Source organism: Salminus brasiliensis, chromosome 16, assembly GCF_030463535.1.
Source record: "Salminus brasiliensis chromosome 16, fSalBra1.hap2, whole genome shotgun sequence".
Classification (NCBI taxonomy): Eukaryota; Metazoa; Chordata; class Actinopteri; order Characiformes; family Bryconidae; genus Salminus; species Salminus brasiliensis.
The window spans coordinates 30,430,327-30,451,377 of record NC_132893.1 but is presented as its reverse complement, the minus strand read 5'-3'; the positions used below and the strand labels follow the sequence as shown (position 1 = coordinate 30,451,377).

Below are 21,051 nucleotides of genomic sequence, written 5' to 3'. Positions count from 1 at the left end.
TCAGCTAAATGCCGTAAATGTAAATGTAAAACTGGATTAGATTAAAAATGCTTGAATGATGCACCAAACAAGCCAAGAATAAAAGCACCAAATAGTCCAAGTATTTCCATACACCTAGATCTCAGAATCTAGCCCTGGGTAGAGGGGGAAAGAAAATAAATAAATAACACAATAAATGTAAAAAGGCCCAGCCACAGCTTGATTGACTGCTCGCTCAACTCTTAAAGCACGGTATGAATTTAATTGGTTTGTAGTGTGTACACAATACACTGAATATAAATCTAACTTTCCAAAATACTTTTAGGAATTTTAATTCTGAGCGATACTTGGTGTTATCATATTAAGGAGATTTAAAAAGGAGATAAATTAAATAATTAGACAGGGAAAAAAAGGTTTACAACAATGACAGCATGTGGGGGAGAAAACAAAATATATACTGTATAAAAAAAACACAAAACCAAAAAACCCAAAACACTTGATTTGATGTGTAAAGAAATACAGCCAATGATTTTGCCAACACATACAGTAAAGAAAAACAAATAAACAAACAGTAGAGCTGATTAAGATTTTTCTTACAAATCTGTAAATAATAATAATAATAGCATATATTAGTTAAGGTTGTCTAATTTGTGGAAAACGAGGTTTGGTATCGCAATTTTACAAAGGAGCACTACAGATCTTTTCATTTACATTTATACATTTCTATAAGGTTACATGGTCAGATCACTCGGAAACCAGGTGAGAAATCTCCTGAAGAATCTATCCTCCCCATCAAGAAGCCAAATCTAAAATCATGTGTGCAACGTTAGTCTGTAAAACCACAAATATGTCCAAGAGGTTTTGACTGTGGGATCTGTCCGCAGCTCTGTGAACAAAAGCTAACCTCCACAATCCACAAAACAAAAGACAAAGACTACCCCTAAATGCAAGCGCAGGATGGCACAGGTGATGTTCTGTGGAAATTTCGATTTACAGAAGCTCACAGTGATTTAAATCAGAAGGATATTTGACCAGAACAAGGTCCTCCATGAGTCAGTACACTAGCATCTGGCAATGAGCTGCAGATGATCTGCAAGGTGGTGATCACTACGGTCTTATAATGAACCTATAAAGGAGTAAAGCAGGTTGAAAGTAAAAAGTTGCTGTTAAAAAGTGGACATACAGTTTGGACTAGGGGCAAATCACTTCAACAACACAGGCCATCGCCATCATCCCAGCAAACGAACAGCTGGTCTGACTGGTTATACTATCGAAGCACACTACAGAATATAAGCAAACCCTGAGCACTGAGGTGGCAATTAAGGCAGACCAGAATACACCAATTACACAATTCTTACATCCCTCATTATTAGGGAGAACCCAGACAGACTGTTTTGTGTTTCTGGACATTCAGGGACATTGTAGTAAGTGGGATGTGTCAAACTTCCTAACAAATTTTACATAGAACCAGAACTGAATGTTGAGTGGTGATCTAGGACCGATTCTAGTCAGTAAGATCCTTCTGCATCCCTAGACATCAGAACCATATTGGTACCAGCGCTTCATCAGCAGCACTGAACAAATGTTCAGATTTGACAGATTTATTGAACTACTGCACCAAAATGTCTCACTATTTACTCTATATGTCCAAACGTTTGTGGACACTGTTTCTAATGAGGTTCTTCAGCTACATTAAGTTGCTTAACCACTGCTGACAGATGTGCAAATGCACATGCACAGCTTGTCCACTCTCTGTAGAGTAGTGCTGCCAGTAAAACAGGACTCTCTGGAGCAGATAAACATAAAGATACTGGCACCATGCCTAATGCAATGTGTGTCTTAGAGGGGTATAAAGCCCCCCAGCATTGAGCTGTGTTCTCTGGATTGATGGTGGCTACTTTGGGGGCGAGTTGAGGATGCGCTAAAGTGGAGATCAAACATCTTGACCTCACTAACGCTATATGAATGCAGTCAAATCCTCATAGAAATGCTTCAAAATCTAGTAGAAAGCCTTCGGAGACAGTTACTCCAGCAAAAGCAGGGTAAACTCTTCTAAGACCCTTGATTTCAGATGGAATACAATATCAGTCCAAATACGTCTGTCCATCTATGTGATGTTGATCCAGGTAGATAAAGTCCAAACTTTTAGTCCAAACATTATAGGTAGATATTTTTTGTTTATATGTCAGTATTAGCAGATATGTACATGAAAAATCAGATCAGACCACAACTCCCATTTCGGGGCATCCTAGCAAGTAAAATCTGATCCCAAATCAGCATTCCTACTCTGAGAAAGCTCTACGGATACGGGCCTTGACAGTTCCATTATTGCCCCAAAATGGGGAAAGTTTTACAATTAGGTAGGTCATGCTTAGTCACGAATTATACACGTTCAATATGATCAACCTTTTCCATTCTGGTCCCAGTTGGACCAGCAAGACCAATACAGTTTTAAAAGGGTTTAAATTCCTCACCAATCTGAAGCACCCAAATCACTTTAGTTAAAATTAGACTTCATTAAAAACGATGGGCCCACATTCTTAAAGCTCTTCAGAACAGGAGAACCAAAACAACAACAAAAAAAAAAAATAATAAAAAAAAACCCACATCATCAGCACCCGACTCTGAGAAGATCTGGGAACAGACACTTGGTACATCCATTTGAAGAAACCACAGTGAACAAGAATTTAACCTGTGACTTGTAAAGGCACTCTGGAACGGAACACGTACTACAAGGAAGTGGTTTTAAGATACTTCACAGGGTACGAGTTTATTCTCATTGTCAAACCACTAAGCCCTCACACTTCTTCTTCATCTAAAGCTTCATTTGATGACCAGTTGAAGCTTTGCACACCAATGTACTGACCACCTGTGCCAACTGAATCATGACCAACCAATTCGAACATGTCCAGGTACGCATAATTTCTGTCCCCATCCGTTTCTCCTTACAGAATTTGTTTTGGTATATCAAACTGCAACAGAAATAAAACGTTGTGACCAAACAAGAAAGACCCTGAAATCCCCATACAGTCGCGTTCAGCATATTTGCATATTTAAATAAGTGGGCTTTGAGAAAAATCACTAAAACTGGCCAGAAAAAAAAGAAAAGAAAGCCTAAAGACTCAGCAAGCCTTTCAAAACGGATCCAGATTTGCATCTCTTCACACAGTGGAGATTTTAAACAGTCGACTCACATCCCTATTGGTTCACATGTATATTGCATGAATATGAATGACTGCGTGAAGATGTGGGTCAAACTTTCACCAGTTTATTTTTTGGCCTTGAGTGTGTCTGTGTGCTCCTAATCTCTGTAATCTCTACAGCGCTGGTCCTCAGGTCACCAGACCTGAGCCTCCATGCACCGTGCAGTGTAGATGATTTCTCCTTTCACTTCAACTCATCAGCTAATGCCCAAGCCCTGCAGGACTTTAAACAGGCAAGAGCCGGCCTAATAGTATGTAAACCCACTAGTGCAAGGGGTTTGGGACAGAATTGGAAGCAAAAAGCACCATTTTCTGACATTAGAGAAGAGAAACAGAATAAATCAGGTTACCGAAACTTATGGAATTGTGAAATAATGGCGTGACCTTCCTTCACATCAACAGGAACCTGTTGATGCAACCAAATAAGAAACTACTGTGCGAATCTGGGACTCTGACACAGTGAGCTTCTTTGGGGAGTTTCTGCAGACCAGGGAAAAAAAGCAAAAAAATATTGAGAACACATATTGAGGCTACAGTATAGGCTACTTACTGTATACAAATCATGATTATTGATCTGAGGTTATTGGCGGTAAATAAGACAGAAAACTGACAGGACAAATGGAGAGAAAAAAAAAGAAAGAAAAAAAATAATAAAAAAACACAACACAGAGTGATCGGTATGAATGAAATTCCCATTAAAAGAGTAGGAAAAATGCCATGATTGCAGGTTTAAAAAAAAAAGGAAAAAAGAATGAAAGTTTGCATTGGGACAAGAAAAGAAACTAAAAAAAAAACAAAACCTTAAAAATCTCCAAATAAGCGAACTGTGCAAGCCCAAACACAAAGGCTACTGTGATGCAGGCGAGGCTGATGGCCAGCCCCTATGCAGTCCTCTCCTCCTCTCCACTGTACAGTGTATAGCTCGTCTTGCCTAGAACGTCCCTTCCCCACAACCCAGAGGCATCCTTTGGGAAGCACCGGAATTCGCAGAGTCCTTCTCTGCATCCAGCATAGCCCACATAATCCCTGCATCCATTGATCCCTATGTAGAATCAACCAAGAAGCCCCTCGAAGTCTTCAGCGGACCTACTGCCTTTTATGCAAGTCAAGAAGCATGAAATACATCCAGGAAACTCTTGCAGCTGGTGAGGAGCATGAGGAGTTCGGCCAAGCTCTGATCTGGGACCAGCCACCTTAGGACTAAACAATAGCTGAAGCCTTGGCTTGGCCCAGCTCAGCGTAACCCAGGTCCCTGTGGTGCAGTCTAGCCATATCTGGTGGGTCAGTCCTAGCAGTTGATGGAGCAGTCTGTCTTTGCTTTGCTGGCAAAGCTGATGATTCTGCGGAGGCAGCGGCCAAACTCCTCCAGGATGAGCCTCTCGGCCAGAGCCTGCGACTGGTTTGTCAGCTCAGCTTTTTCAGCCTGCTCCAGCAGGCAGTCACATGTCGCCTCTGCTACTTCCTTTGTTACGAAAGTGTACGGCAACCTGTGTGAGACACAGAAGACAGGTAAGGAACATCTTATCAAGGCGAGGGATGGCACCTGTTTATTCACTGTTCTTCTGAATTCAAAAATTATTATTTATTATTATTATTATTTTTATTTTTTTTTTAAATAAAGTTTTCCGAAAGTACTGGATGGAGCACCGACCATCATTCCAGAGAACACAGTTGCACTGATCCACAGGTCTAAGTCCACCTCTAGGTCAAACCTGGCCCAAACCTTTATTCTATTGGCAATACTTCTCTACAATGACTAGCTAAGCTGGGGGTGTGCATTTGCACGTCTGTGTCAGCACCTTAAAGTAGCTGAATGCATTATTTAAAAGGGGTGTCCACAAACATTTGGACATTGTGCATGTTGGTCTCAATTCATAATTTTCAATACAGCAAGTGGTTAAAATGTCCCATGTAAATGAATATTTCAGCCCCCACCCCCACCTAACCTCTACGTGCAGCCTCAGCAGCACACTGACAAATTGATGATGCATTTTTCTCTAATTAATATAAGAAAGGCCAGAAAACCTGTTGACAAATTCACTAACAATGAATGTTTTCGGTTCTTTTTCATGCACAGAGAAATTAAAAAGAAATTCTCTGTGGTATAAAACTATATAATACATATTCTGACAGATAGCTGAAGTATTTCTTTAATATAAAAGACTAATGTCCCAAATAAACTGGCAAAAGCGGTTCTGCTTTGGTGCTCATGTTTTAATTTGCAAATATTTTACTGGAATATTAGTGACAATTAAGCTTTGCCATGTTTTTTTCTTTTAATATAAACATCAGCACGTCTGAATCAAGATTAAGGTAAGGATTCTCAACCCAGCAAAGTGGAGTGTGAAACCAAAAAGGCAGGCCTTACTTCCCGCCTCCGCTGGTGACGGCTGGTGTAGTTCTGGTGAGCAGGTCTGATATCTGAGAGGACAGCTTAGTCTTCGCTGCAGTCTGTTGCTGCACTCGCACCTCTGCGGCATCAGCCAAATGCATCAGAGTCTTCCTCTCTGGACTCTCCTCAAAGTTCTTACAGCCCACACACTTACAGATTGACGAGCACATGATCTTTGCCTAAAAACAGAAGATTCTTTTAAAATATTCATATTAAACAAATATAACCCATATATTATTGTGATATATAAAAAAAATTAATTCACCCCAATTCCCTCCCAGTCGACTAGAACTCCCTTATCAAACACCACCACAAGTGCTGGGAAGGTGAAGGCTAGCATGTGCTTACTCTGAGTCACATGAAGCAAACCTACCACTTCTTTTTAAACTGCCTCTAAAGCAACGTCACTAGACAGCTGAACAAGCCAGGAGGAGAACACTAACTGCCGGATCGGTTACATCACCTAACAGACGGACGCCCACACTGGCTAAAATTACACTGAGTGAAAGGAGGGAGTGGCGGAGGGCCATCCTACCCACCCAGGGAGAGCAAGGTCAATTGTGCTCTCTGGGACTCCTGGCCACAAATGGCATCACCAGGGATTGAACCAACAATCTGCAGATGATGACACCAACACTTAAGACAGCTGTCCCACTCGGGAGTGAACAGTTGTCTGTGTAAGGCCTTAATAACAGAGAATTTATCTGTTTGATAATTTATCTATGAAACAAACAAACAAACAAAACAACACACAAAACCACACCAATGACCGGGTCCGAAGAGCCAGCTCACCTCATAGCACTCGCAATAGTTCTTCAGACAGCCAGACTTCTTGCAGTTGCAGCCTTTGCTGTGCCTTCTGTCTGATTCTCCCTCTTTTCCTTTGCCAATCTTGGGTTTGAAGGCCACTGGGTTTCTGTCCAAACAAGCCTACGGCACAAAAATCAACATCTCATGGATGGCCAGAATCCTGTTCAGTTTTCTTTTTCTAAATTGTTCAAATGAACTACAAGAGACAGAAAGGAAGTGTAATAAAAATAGGAACTCGTATGAACTACTGATCCTTGGTACCTTAATTGCTTTAAGCCGCTCACTCTCATGGTCAAGGTTGTTGAAGCAATTTACACAGTTGCAGTTATTACAAAACTCCCCATTGGCAAAGCAGTCACAATACCTGCAAGTAGACACATCTTTTATTCATCGTTTAAAACCGCAGATAAAGTCTGCTATGCACATGTTCTGGAAACGGATATTGATGAACAGAAGTAAAGCCACACTTACAGCTTCAAGCACTGTGACTTGGTGCAGTTGCAAGGCTTTCGTGGTCTTGAGGTTGTATCTGATGCTGATAAACTGCAATAAGACCAAAAAAATATTAATTTAACAAAGTAAAGAACTGAATCAAACAAATGGTGAGTTTACATACACAGATGAGACAAAGCATTATGACCATTCAAAGATCAAGAGCAAGGTCAGGGGTACAAGTTAGAAATTGTGAATTTCCCCACTGCGGGACTAATAAAGGACTCTCTTATCTTATCTTAGAGTGAGTTAGAGAAGGTCCAAATCGTTAGAGCAAGACGACTAGGTTGGAGCACCTCAGAAATGGCAAGGCTTGTGCGGTGGTCAGCCGTGGTGAGTACCAACTGACCACAAATCACAACAAATCAGCAGCAGGGTGTTGGCTGTCAAGGCTGAATGACGCACAATGACAATGACTGCTATTTAGTCTGACTGAACAGACCGAAGGGGGAAATGTGTCATGACACACTGTGCATTGCAATCTGCTACATATGGGGCTGTGTATCCGCTGGACTTTCTGGCAATGGAAGAATGTTGTCAGCTCCATCTCACAACATACAGGACTTTTAAAGAATATGCAAATAATGTCTTCGTGCCAGATACCACAGGACACTTTCGGAGGTCTTGTAGAGTGAGCCGTTTCGGTGTCACATTAGAATTTATAATGGTCATAATGTTTTGGCTCGTCAGTGCTTCTTAAACGAGGCAGATGCTCTGATCAGATTAATACAATTAGTCAATAATCCAGAGAGAAAGGCCAGTTTTCAAAAACGAGAGGATTACGGTGTTGGACTGCTGAAGCATGCTGTTGCATTTATTAATTACATCATAGTGCAAAAAGCAGACTCCGTGCATGATGGTTCATTTACCCGTTGAGAGGAAGCCTGGCTTGGGTCTGAATGGAGGCAGGGGCGGAAAAACCAGAGCTGCTGGCCAAAGTCACAAATGCAGACTGTGGAAGCTACAGGAGCAAGCAGAGACAATTAGATGCACACACTGGGTCCACAATTCTATTCACGCAAGCTCTGAGAGTACTTTATGCACCCACCAACAGGCAAGTGATTCTGTCCACAGCACACTGTTACATCGAATATACGATAAGAAATTCCACCATATAAGGTTTCTGTGTCAGTATGAAAATCTAAAGTCTTCAGGAATGGCCTTCACATCATCTCATGTGCCATTTTCCAGCTAACTGAGAAACTGCAACCCAGACACATCCAGGTTGCGCATACAAACACACCTGTGTGACATATTGGGCCGGCAGCACAGCATAGCCCATGTTTCCAGCACCAGGGGCAGGAGCGAGCACAGTGCCAGGGGGCAGGTTGGTGAGGTTGGGCTGGATTTGAGGCAGTGGGGTGGCTGGCATGATGAGTCGCTGCTGTGCCTGGCTGGTGGTCACCACCTGGGCTGTTGGCTTTGGTACCACCTGAGAAGGCAATGAAGAACAATGCAGAAGTAAGGCTGAACGGCATCTCTGAGAATACAAAATCAACCCCACACCACAACTGGTCTTCTGCTCATGGCTGAAAACTCCCACAATTAAAAGCAGCACCAAATAAAAGCTGTATAAGGGAATTGAAACTGAAACTGTCTTTTTCTGAGTTCAGTAGATACTCTGTGCCACATGTTAACTTCCACATCCAAGCAGATTAAAGAGCTAAACGCAATTTTTTGAATGACTAAACTTTAATATTAGTCAAAGCCATAAACAGTAGGCCCTGATAGGCTAAATGAAGATGAGGTTCCTCAGACAGAGTGAAACAATATACCGATACATACAATATACACACAGCTCTCCATATACGGTGGGATTTTGGTGCAGTCAGTCAACAGCACCACAAAACAGTGCTGGATCCCGTTTTCTTACATGCAAATGCTTCACATAATTGGCACTGACAATCTCTTTGTTAAGGATGAGAAGGGAGTGTGCAGTTACCTGTTTGACAGTCTGTGCTGGGACAATGGGAACAGACATCCTCACCGCAGTGGTGTTCATCATCATGGGTTTACCTGCAAAAAGAGAAAGGCAATCAAATATTACAATCTCTATCTCTCAAACACACTTTCGACAAGTGCAAACTCTCTAAAGCAAGATTTCTTCAGAGTGGAATCTGATTGGAACCCGCAGGAGCCATTATCCACAATCAGATCCACACTATTCAATTTTAAAGTAACATGATCACGTCACCAGATGTTCAAGATGAACTCAAGACTTGTTACTCCTAAGCCAGAATGTGTGCCCCTCATTACAAGCTGTGAACATCCCACTCTTACCAATGAGCAATGAGGTGGGTTTGGAGAGAACCTCTTTTTCTTTCTTTTATTAAACTATTTTGTCAAATCTCTTTCTCCCGATTTGGTACGGCCAAACCCGCCCATACATAGCCCTCCCCATGTTCCAGAGAGCAGGAGGATAAGGACTTAACATGTCTCCTCCAATACATGCAAAGCCAGCCACCACCACTTTTCAAACTGCAGCCAACACGCTCGGAGGAAAGCTTTGGGTCCCCACCTCCAATGCACCAGCTAACAGACGCCTGTGCTTGCCAACATCGCTCAAGCGTGATGGGGAGGGGAGAGTGTGCCGTTCTCAGACTTTCAAAATCACTACTTTTCACTTTCTGAACTGAAGTCACTTTTTTTTAACCTTTAAACCTATGGATATCTGATCTTTTGAACAATACTGAGAAATGGATGCAATATAAAAAGCATATATACAACTAAAGACATGCTTGTTAATTATAATTTGCAAAATGTAATTAATGAAATGAAAGATTTATGACAAAAAAAAAAGAAAAGAACACACACTACATATTGGACATCATGTTCAAACGGACACTGTACAAATACAAGCATGTGTGTTGAAGCCCAGTACCTGGCTGGATGGCAGGGTTGGTGTTCGTGCTGGGACTGGCCGTCTGTGGGGTATTTCCCCCCGTTGTAGCTGTGACCAGACGCACGTAGTGGAAACGGCTGCCTGGCACCTGTATCTGCTGCACGTTGGGAGGCGTAGCCAGGGGGATGATTGTTTTAAACTGAGGTGTGCCAACTCCACCTACTGTCACCGTCTGCACTGGCTTAACTGTCTGAGAGTACAGCAGAGGTAAAACCTGTTACTTCATTTAGACTCCACATACATTCAAACTTCAGCAAAATACAACGAGTGCTCAGTAACACCATGCATGCATCTGCAACTGCAACTTCTCAATAGTACAACTTTTGATCAAATGATTAAGACTTGGTCTGCTTTGATCGCTACACATATAGAAAAAAAGGCTGGCAATATCATTTTCCCTAAATGTTTCAATGTCTATTCAATACTCTCACAGCATCAGCCACTTTAGGCACCCGAAGGAAGGCCTTGAAAAAGGAGGTGAGCTGAAAGGTTGACAGAGCTGAAGGCTGACATGATAAAATATTAACACTGTATCCAAAGCCTGAGGAGAGACTTGTGCTTGGTAAGTGCCTTGAAAGATAGTGATAGTGAGTGAGGCACCTGGGCAGTGGATTGGCTAGTTCCTGCTTTAACTGGTGAGGTTGTGGAAGTCTGCTGCACAGTGAGGATCTGTTGGCCCAGAGCCACATTCAGGGGCAGCGCCACAGATTTCTGAGGAGAGTTAGGAGGCTGGCTGGCCACTGAAACCACAGTCAGCTATATGTTGGTCAGAAAAAAAGAGACACAAGATTATTTCATTAAAAGACCAAGTGGATTCCAAAAAACAGCGATTCCCCTACCCTCAGTCCTACACATTTCAGTGTGTCTAACACTATCTTCAGCTCAGAAAGGGCTTGTCACATAGCTGTTTTCATGACCTACTTTCTTTATTGTCCTAGCTCTCTGATAAAAGAACAATGGTTAATTATACACAGTAATTAAAAGTGGATTTCACATTATTCACAATATCGTATTGTGAAATTTTGTTAGCGTGATAAACAATATGCTTTTCTACGCATATTGAGGACATTGTTCGTGCTTAAAAAAAAAAACAACAACAACAACACTGATCAACTGCATGTTTCATTACTAACAGTGTAATTAGACTGGTTTTATTAGATGAAGTTCAGTGGATGTTTCATTTAAAAAGAAACTACTGTGTTCAGTACAGGAGAGTATCTAGATTGTAGTTTATACAAATCTGTTGCTACTGATGTTTTTTTCTGTGATTACATGTCTAGTGATAATATTGTGAAAAATGTCTTTTAATATCATGATATAGTACCTTTACCATAATCGCCCAACCCTCATTTCACACATCTGTATAATTCAATTGTAAAAGAAAGGATATGATTTGATTTCAAATGGCCATAGAGAAACTAGTCTAGAGAAACTAGTCTAGAGAAACTAGTGGTAGGAATTAGACACCTGAAATTCTTCATGTCTGTAAAAGCTACAACACATAAACCCTATTATACAACATGGCAAAGCATATGCTGCCTGATGCCAAGAACATTTTATCACAAATAGAGCTGGGCAATATGACAATATTTAATCGTTTCGTGATAAATGTTTGTTATTGTGATAAAATTATGCTTTTCTAAACATATGGAGGAGACTGTTAGTGCTTAATAAACACTGATCAGCTGCACGTTTTGTCAGAAACAGTGTAATTAGACTGGTTTAATTAGATGAAGTGCAGCAGATGATGTATGGGAGAGTATCTGAAAATCACTTTTTAAGAATCTGTTGCTACTGATGTATTTAGTCTGTGATTACATGTATCGTGAAAAATGTCTTTAAATATCTTGATATAATATTTTTACCCTATTGCGCAGCCCTACTTACAAAAGTTATGTTTTTTTTGGCTTAAAATTATAAATACCCATAAATACTCTTAATCTATCCGGTAAGACTTGAGAATAATTGCAGTGTGTTTGTTACACTGTTAAAACCGTGCTATAATATGTGGGTTCTGCAAGCAGTCACCGGTGCTCTAAGGCACCTAAGGTAAAATTACAGGGTGGTAAGTAGGTTTGTTAAGTTATATTTTTTTGCCCCAAACAAAAAAAAATATCCTAAAATACTGAATACATACATTCTTTGGATAATTGATCATTTTCTTAAACAAACAAACAAAAAGCTTCATTCAGGTGCTCTCCAATAAACGCACCTTGCTGGGAGATTTGAGGGGGGATATGGCCACTTTGCTGCTGCTGCTGGAGATGTTCTGTGGCGTTGTGCTGACAGCTTCCCCAACAGCAATGCTCCGCGGAGGGGTCACTGGTGTGCCTTGTGAAAGGACCCTCCCTGATGAAAAAAAATACAAAAATATTTCACACTACAAACTTTAATAAGATGAGAATAATAAGAATAATTGTCAGTCTTTACATACTTCTTCTAACTAACAAGGTGCATTATATCACTGCAGATCACTGCATAAAGAAAAACAGGAAAATCACCTGTGACCATGGGAGCCTGCACGGCGGTTTGACCCGTCAGGGCCTTGCTGTTCAAGGCTTTTGTGATGATCAGCTTAGTTATCATGGGCCCTGCTGTGGAGACTGGTGTTTTCTTTGTTATCTGTCAAAAGATGGACATCAAATAAAAGCTTAAAACAATACACATGCACAATTCTGATGACTGAAGCGCTTAAAAAAAACATCAACAAGTGGCATAACATAAAACGTGGCTCGGTTCGGATCAGTTTTGAGTCATGCATCAGATCAGGAAAAAGCTGACTTTTCTGCATCCAGATTGGGTGAATTATCACCGTAAAAAGTAACAGTTGCAGTAAAACACTTATGTTTCCACACTGTTATGGTTAAACTTGGGGAACAGTTCACGCATGCCCCGAACCGTGGGGCGATAGACTACCATCAACTACTACGAATGTCTTCGTCTAAATGAGAGTAAATGAGATGACTACATTGCAGACGGCAAGATTAAACACTCCTGCTTTGAAAATACACAGTAATTCATAAATTGAACATCCTAATTGGTCCACTGTTGCCTGACTGGCCATCATGACATATTAATGTAATGTTCAAACAGGGAGTTTTCAAATCCCTAGAGCCAAATTATTAGGCCCGAATAATAGACTACATTTTTCAACCTTCGTGACGCTGTTTGCTTATTGCAATGCTTTATGTTTCTGGATAGATACTGATCTAACTTTGGAAAAAAAGTGACTGAGCCTTAAACAAATGGTCCTATCTTTTTTTCACTCTCCTAATCCTGCATAACCTGTTGATCAAGGGGGGAAGCTCCTCATATATTTACATAAATAACAGACATTGTGACGCCAGGTACCAGGCCATAATTCTCAAGCTAACTAGAAATCCAAAATAGTGTCCAATGACTAATTTGGTGCTAAGAGCTCCTGTCCATATAGAACAACACTGTAAACTAGGCAATATGATAAAGTGAGTGTAAATAGCCCTGTTTTACTAAATTTAGTAGTGAGGGTTGTATGAAATGTTGAATAATACAAATATTTGTACTTCATTTTTGCATATGATCAAACTTCAGAAAAATATTGTTTCACACAGTGTGTCTCGAGAAGTATTGAGATATTACATTCCCCCCCCCCCCCCATATCGGGCAGACCTCTGGTCAACCTTTCTGATGCTCACCTTAATACGAACTATTAAGATAAAATCTAAAACTCAATGCTTTTTTAATCAGAAAACCAGAAAAATGTTAGTCCTACATACAAACAAATGATTAGAGAATTAATAAGAGCTGCACAACATTATTTTTTTTCAGCAATACATATTAAATATAAAATAAATAGATCACCAGATTAAAGTAAAGTGACTGATATCAGGCAGATATCACCCACTTCTGGTAGATAGGTCTTTAAAAATGAGAGCAGGGTGAATTTTTCTTTTGCATCAAGCAACAAAACGTCATCCCGTTTAATTCAATGTGCCGTACAGGACACTGCAGGTGCTCTTATGTGACTATTGGGCATACACACACTGCGATGCTGAAACTATATATTGTGCAGCCCTGGTTTTAATGATGTACAATGGAAGAAACCCCTCTGTAATGGACTGGGGGTAAATGTCTTGTGCCCAAAGATTCGGGATAGGCTCCAGACCAATTGTGACACTGACTAAACAAACTAGGTTTGACGGAATAAACCCCAGTCAATCAAATCATTAAAAAATAACCATGTAATTTTCAATAACCATGCATGATGTTTAAACAGTTACATAGGAAGTAAATGGCCTACAGATACAGGATCAGATCCGATATCATGACAGGGCTTTTATATATATATATATATATATATATATATATATATATATATATATATATATATATATATATATATATATATATATATATATATTAATGCTGACCCATCCCTAGTGCATGCATACACACCTGAACAGCTTTGAGCTGCTGGGCCTGCAATGGTGTAGAGGACCCCAGAAGCTGGCTGGCCGAGCTCACGGCCTGAACTCCGATGACAGGCTTCGCCCCTGCAGTCACCACTTTAAACTGCGTCGGCTGAGCCTTGCCGTCCCCTGTGCCCTGAGATGTGGCTGGCTTGCTCCACGTGTGAGGCAAAGCCAGCACGAGGGGCTGCCCAGTTTTACTGAGACCAGTGACCAAGAGTTTCTGGCCTTCCTGCTTGAGGACAGCGGTGGCTGGAGGCTTGCCATCTGCAGCCACTTTGTTAAGAATCAGCTGGTGGTTGGCCGGGAGCGTTAAAGGGGCAGAGAGCTTGGGAAGGCCCTGGCCCACCACAGGACTGGACTGGGTGGTGGAGGTGGTGACTGGCTTAAGGCCAGAAGAGGAGGTCACGAGAAGCTGCGTCCCAGAGCTGATGCTGCACAAAGTGGAGTCTGTGGTGGTGGATGTGGTCAGAGCTTGCGTCTTCTGTGTCGGCATGGCAGCAGGACACAAGCTGATGATTTCAGGCACCTCTGTTTCCATAGGAACCTGAGCTGGCTCAGGCTCTGACTGGGTGGATGGTGCAGGAGGTTCACTGGGGGGGTCCTCCTCCATGGCAATGGCCTCAGTGTCCATGATCTCATCAGGGAGGAGACTGTTCATATCTGGCGACACCACGTCCATCCTCTCACAAGCACTCAGTCACTGAAACAAAGACACACATTATTAAGATCAGCGAGGAGAACGCTAGTCACACAAGTGTTACAGGGTACATCATCAGTTGGGTCCTCGACATCGCACCAAACGTAGGCCGCATTGCTAGGCTGTGAACGAAGGGTCCTTCACATAGAAACAGCGTTCTATGACGTAGTGGCCAAGAAATGCAGTCCAGCCAACATGCTCATGCATGGCTCACATGGGTGAAACAGAGGCTAGGCAGGTTCCAGGTGGGCATGGGCTCTGAGTGAGTTTGTACATGTGCTTTTATTGGGACCCCGTTGTTCTCCCCATCATTACAGCTCACTTTAATCTCATATGAATCCCATCCAGGCCCTGTATGCAGTGTACAACCCAGATGGGGCCAATGTTTAACCCCTTCTGGTCCCATCATTGACCATGGTGGGCATCCATATGTGGGACAAACGTGGAACAAAGCTTTAATATAAATATAAATATATAAAAGTTACTACATGAGACACTGTTTTAAGAAGGTTTTTGTCCTAAAAGCCTAATTAAAAAAATAAATAAATAAAATTTACTACATTAAATTAACCCCTTATTTCTATTTAGACTTTTTACCACTATACTACATTTATAAGTATCACATAAAAATCACGCAGGTTGACAGGTGTTCTTGGATGTCTAACAAAATGGCTAAAATCGGACCACCCCCCCACCCCCCGACCTCAACAAACAAATAAGGCAGAAATGTTAAAAAATTGGTGGAATTCCCCTTTGAACAAAAGCCTCAATTTAAAATGCTAATGTGGCTAAAAACAAACAGATGCTAACTTGGCTCATCATGGTAGGTTATCAGAAATGGTGCCTGGGCCTTCCTTCCTTTCACAGCTATAAATAGTTGCATGTTCAAATAAAGAATACTTTCAAGCTGCTTAAACCCAGAAACCATTGTAATTATAATAACGGACATTTAATTAATAATTATAATTTCTCGTTATGTTGATCAGAAGTCGCAGATGTTCCTTAATTTGACGTGAAGCCTTGGATATTAACAAAAATTATCAGTAATGCTAGCACCAATAATTTCATCACAAGAGGTACATTTGTAAATAAATGTCCATAAAGGTTGGTAATAGTATCAATACAAGTATTGGAAAGACATGAGATGTTTTGAGACAATAAATATATAAAAATAATGAAACAGCTGAACGTAAACATTACAAAACGTCTCTCTTTCCTAAGATTATCTGTGATGTGTAAGTGATGTGTAAATATACCAGTGATATTCCAGTTTAATGATGAGGCCTAGACTCTAAAACAGAAAAATGCATGTGTTAATTTCATAAAGTAAATTCATATCCGATCTACAAGATGAGTCAACAGCGTGAAGTGAACAGCTAGTAAGTACATGAAGACTGGATTAACAGGAGCCTTACATTAACAAATACATTAACTGTTTTAGGCCAAAAATTAACATTAAAAACACTACATTCTCTCTTTAGTGGTTAAATAATAGCCTACATCAGTGACACGTAAAAAAAAAAAAAGATACAGTAAATAACTGATAGATTTCTGTCTAATAATGCAGTCTAGTGTAGTTGCTCAAAAACAGCAGGATGCATGTTAAATCCATAAAGTAATTTAGAAATATACCAACAATAAAAAACAAGAAAACGCAGGCAATAACTGTGTAAACAGCATTAGTGTAAAAGTAAAGATATTTAAGTTACATAGAGAAATATCAGCGGCCTTATTTAGAGCGAAAAGCTAGTTAGTACATAAAGACTAAAGGCTGGGGAGCCAACTGTCCTGGACCACAACATTTTTAGGCCAAAAGTGAACATTAAAAACACTAGATTTACTCCTTAGTGCTTAAATAACAGCTTATATCAGTGATATGACAATAATACAGTTAATAACAGATTTCTGTCTGTCTAATAAGCCAGTGTCAACAACAGCAGGATGCATATTAAACCCATACATATATTTATACATTTAGGAACAATTAATTCACCTAAATATTTAATTAAAAGGGAGAAAACGCAGACAATAACTGTGTAAACAGTATTAGTGTAAAAAAAAACATAATATTTTGAAGTTATGAAGAGAAAGTCAGAAATATCAGCGGCCTTATTCGAAGCAGCAAGTGAAAAGCTAGTTAGTACATAAAGACTAAAGGCTGGGGAGCCAACTGTCCTGGACCACAACATTTTTAGGCCAAAAATGAACATTAAAAACACTAGATTTACTCCTTAGTGCTTAAATAACAGCTTATATCAGTTATATGACAATAATACAGTTAATAACTGAGATTTCTGTCTGTCTAATAAGCCAGTCTAATGTGGTCACTCAACAACAGCAGGATGCATATGAAATCCATAAATACATTTAGGAACAATTAATTCGCCTAAATATTTAATTAAAAAGAGAGAAAACGCAGACAATAACTGTGTAAGCAGCATTAGTGTAAAAGTAAAGATATTTAAGTTAAATAGAGAAATATCAGCGGCCTTATTTAGAGCGAAAAGCTAGTTAGTACATAAAGACTAAAGGCTGAGGAGCCAACTGTCCTGGACCACAACATTTTTAGGCCAAAAATGAAGATTAAAAACACTAAATTTACTCCTTAGTTCTTAAATAACAGCTTATATCAGTGATATGACAATAATACAGTTAATAACAGATTTCTGTCTGTCTAATAAGCCAGTGTCAACAACAGGAGGATGCATATTAAACCCATACATATATTTATACATTTAGGAACAATTAATTCGACTAAATATTTAATTAAAAAGAGAGAAAACGCAGACAATAACTGTGTAAGCAGCATTAGTGTAAAAGTAAAGATATTTAAGTTAAATAGAGAAATATCAGCGGCCTTATTTAGAGCGAAAAGCTAGTTAGTACATAAAGACTAAAGGCTGAGGAGCCAACTGTCCTGGACCACAACATTTTTAGGCCAAAAATGAAGATTAAAAACACTAAATTTACTCCTTAGTTCTTAAATAACAGCTTATATCAGTGATATGACAATAATACAGTTAATAACAGATTTCTGTCTGTCTAATAAGCCAGTGTCAACAACAGGAGGATGCATATTAAACCCATACATATATTTATACATTTAGGAACAATTAATTCGACTAAATATTTAATTAAAAAGAGAGAAAACGCAGACAATAACTGTGTAAACAGCATTAGTGTAAAAGTAAAGATATTTAAGTTAAATAGAGAAATATCAGCGGCCTTATTTAGAGCGAAAAGCTAGTTAGTACATAAAGACTAAAGGCTGAGGAGCCAACTGTCCTGGGCCACAACATTTTTAGGCCAAAAATGAACATTAAAAACACTAAATTTACTCCTTAGTTCTTAAATAACAGCTTATATCAGTGATATGACAATAATACAGTTAATAACTGAGATTTCTCTCTGTCTAATAAGCCAGTGTCAACAACAGGAGGATGCATATTAAACCCATACATATATTTATACATTTAGGAACAATTAATTCACCTAAATATTTAATTAAAAAGAGAGAAAACACAGACAATAACTGTGTAAACAGTATTAGTGTAAAAAAACATAATATTTTGAAGTTATGAAGAGAAAGTCAGAAATATCAGCGGCCTTATTCGAAGCAGCAAGTGAAAAGCTAGTTAGTACATAAAGACTAAAGGCTGAAGAGCCAACTGTCCTGGACCACAACATTTTTAGGCCAAAAATGAACATTAAAAACACTAGATTTTTTATTTAGTGCTTAAATAACAGCTTATATCAGTTATATGACAATAATACAGTTAATAACTGAGATTTCTCTCTGTCTAATAAGCCAGTCTAATGTGGTCACTCAACAACAGCAGGATGCATATGAAATCCATAAATACATTTAGGAACAATTAATTCGCCTAAATATTTAATTAAAAAGAGAGAAAACACAGACAATAACTGTGTAAGCAGCATTAGTGTAAAAAAAACATAATATTTTGAAGTTATGAAGAGAAAGTCAGAAAGAACAGCGGCCTTATTCGAAGCAGCAAGTGAAAAGCTAGTTAGTACATAAAGACTAAAGGCTGGGGAGCCTAAACTAGCTCACACTAACTGTACTTTCACCTCAAATGAGCAAATATATAAAGATTTAAGCCAGAAAGCGAGCCGTGGTGCGAGGAGCGGTTGGGCGGTTGGCGCGCTATTCGAACAGACCGTGTTTTCGACCGCTTGGCTTAGCTTAGCAAGCGAGCTAGCTGGGCATGAACCCGGCTGTGAGGAGGAGGGGGCGAGCTGTCATGGCTAATATTCGTGCGGATAGCAGGGCTAGAGGTCCCGAAACACTGACAGCTTTGGTCAAGCCCTGAAACCCGAGATCACACCTATCTATATAGCTGATAACTACACAAGCCTCAGACTCCTCAGCCATGATGATGGTGGTGTTGATGAGGTTGATGAGGTTGATGAGGTTGCGGGCTTTGTTGTTTAGGGCTGTTTGGGCTTAGAAATATGGATCTGGGAAGAGGTATAGATATATAGTAAAGTAAAGTGCTAGATAGATAGATGGCTAAATAAATAAAAGGTGCTGTGAGGCCTCTTTTAACATCCCAGAGAAATAACACTCGTTGTCCTACCTCTGTGTGATGGTCAGAGAGGCGAGCCGAGCCGAGCCGAGCCGAGCCAGCTTAGGGGCTTTTCACCAGCGTTGGTCGATTTTTATCAACCATTGCTTTGCAGTTTGTAAATGAACCTGGGTCGCAATGACAGATCGATCCAGGCTGGAAAGAGTGAGGTGTGGCGATGAGGAGTCCTGCGGGAAGCGGGCAGCCGAGCTGCGTTTCTATTTCAGGCCCGGGTTGGATTTCGAAAGATCCGCCATTTTCAACTCGTCATCGGTTCATTTTCAGACACGAGAAAAACAACAGCGGAGAGGGGGTTTACTGGGTCTGCCGGCTTTGGCAGGCGCTAAAAGGCAGATGCAAACGTGCAAAAAAAAATTATTTACCGTCTATAAGCATATAAGCATGCATAACCATCGTTTCCCTCATTATTTAATAAACTGCACCAGGTCTCTTTCGCACGGGGCACCAACAGGAACTTCCACGCGCACTGCAACACCGCCTGGGTTTGTATACAACCACCCTCCAGCCCAAATTCAGACATTAATAATTTATTTTAACTAATTTTAACCTTATCCTCGCAGTCTTTCAGTTGTTCAATTGCACATATAAAAAAAAATAATAATAATAATAAATATTTAACTATATCTGCGCGCAATGGATGCCCGATTAGCCAACTTATTAATGTAACCGTAATAAATCCTGAGCAGACAATTAGCTAGTTACACAAATAAAAAGAAAACATAAGCAAAGCGACCATACCACAGACATCAATTAGTAATAATAATAATAAATGCACTAGTGCTATATAAAAATGTGTAAACTGGCGATGTTTTGTACAATAGCCTACTTTATTGAGCTCATAAATGCAATGAAAAAAATATATAGCTACTCAAAATATATCTACTTATAATATCTAGCTAGATAATCACTAGAAAGGCTGCTGTCATTGCTGTCAACTTTACTTGTCGATTAAATAAGACAAACGTTGTTAGCTAGATATAGCTATACACTCTTATAGATAAGCTCCTAAATTAAACTGAGGTGCCATACAGTCTTTTCAGCTACTTTTATTTTGGGTGTTGTGGAGCAAACCCCCATAGAAACAGAAAGTCCGCCCTGCTGAGTCGAGCAGGGAATATATCAGCTGTTAGCTCGGCGGCTAAACCCCGCTATCGGCCAGAGGCTAACCGGCTAACCGGCTAACGCAAGCAGCTAAGATCATCCTGCCCGCAGCGACCAGCACCGAGCAGCACCGAGCAGCACCGAGCAGCGGGACCAGCACCGAGCAGCGCAGGGTTTCTTACGTTTCTGTCACGGCGGCTTCCCTGGGAATGTGGACGCTTGTCGCTGCGTTCGTGCACGTCCGGGTCCAGTTGGGTCCCGCACCGTTTTTCGCTTCGCTACGTTTCCCGAAACAGATCCGATTGTTTAAAATACCGCGCCGAGCGCCATTTCACCTCTAACATCCCATAATGAGGCTCCGCCTCCATGGGAACCCGCGTGTTACGTATACGCGGAACGCCCGCGCGCACGGGTTGT

General features: G+C 40.3%; 1 protein-coding gene across 2 annotated transcripts; it reads right to left on the bottom strand.

Annotated features, from left to right (window-relative positions):
- Nucleotides 1–213: 213 nt before the first annotated feature.
- Nucleotides 214–19,735, bottom strand: lin54 (lin-54 DREAM MuvB core complex component). Of its 2 annotated transcripts, none has more exons than XM_072659324.1 (14): nucleotides 19,525–19,735; nucleotides 14,213–14,929; nucleotides 12,280–12,400; nucleotides 11,991–12,127; nucleotides 10,379–10,534; nucleotides 9,758–9,968; nucleotides 8,819–8,892; nucleotides 8,120–8,308; nucleotides 7,746–7,837; nucleotides 6,856–6,927; nucleotides 6,646–6,748; nucleotides 6,367–6,504; nucleotides 5,551–5,753; nucleotides 214–4,669 (listed from the first exon to the last, which is right to left on the bottom strand). In XM_072659324.1, the coding sequence occupies exons 2-14, from the start codon at nucleotides 14,906–14,908 to the stop codon at nucleotides 4,471–4,473; spliced, it is 2,391 nt and encodes a 796-aa protein (XP_072515425.1). In that variant the 5' UTR covers nucleotides 14,909–14,929; nucleotides 19,525–19,735; the 3' UTR covers nucleotides 214–4,470. The 2 variants fall into 2 exon arrangements, with proteins under 2 accessions (XP_072515425.1, XP_072515426.1); XM_072659325.1 differs by lacking the exon at nucleotides 19,525–19,735 and adding an exon at nucleotides 16,183–16,198.
- Nucleotides 19,736–21,051: the final 1,316 nt, after the last annotated feature.

What these genes read in the sequence shown, in the direction of transcription:
- lin54 (XM_072659324.1), bottom strand. Translation starts at nt 14,908, where the DNA reads ATGGACGTGGTGTCGCCAGATATGAACAGTCTCCTCCCTGATGAGATC. An exon ending in CTAGCCAATCCACTGCCCAG is followed by an intron (nt 9,969 to 10,378) that starts GTGCCTCACTCA and finishes CTGTACTCTCAG; the next exon opens with ACAGTTAAGCCAGTGCAGAC. An exon ending in ACTATTGCGAGTGCTATGAG is followed by an intron (nt 5,754 to 6,366) that starts GTGAGCTGGCTC and finishes TTCTGTTTTTAG; the next exon opens with GCAAAGATCATGTGCTCGTC.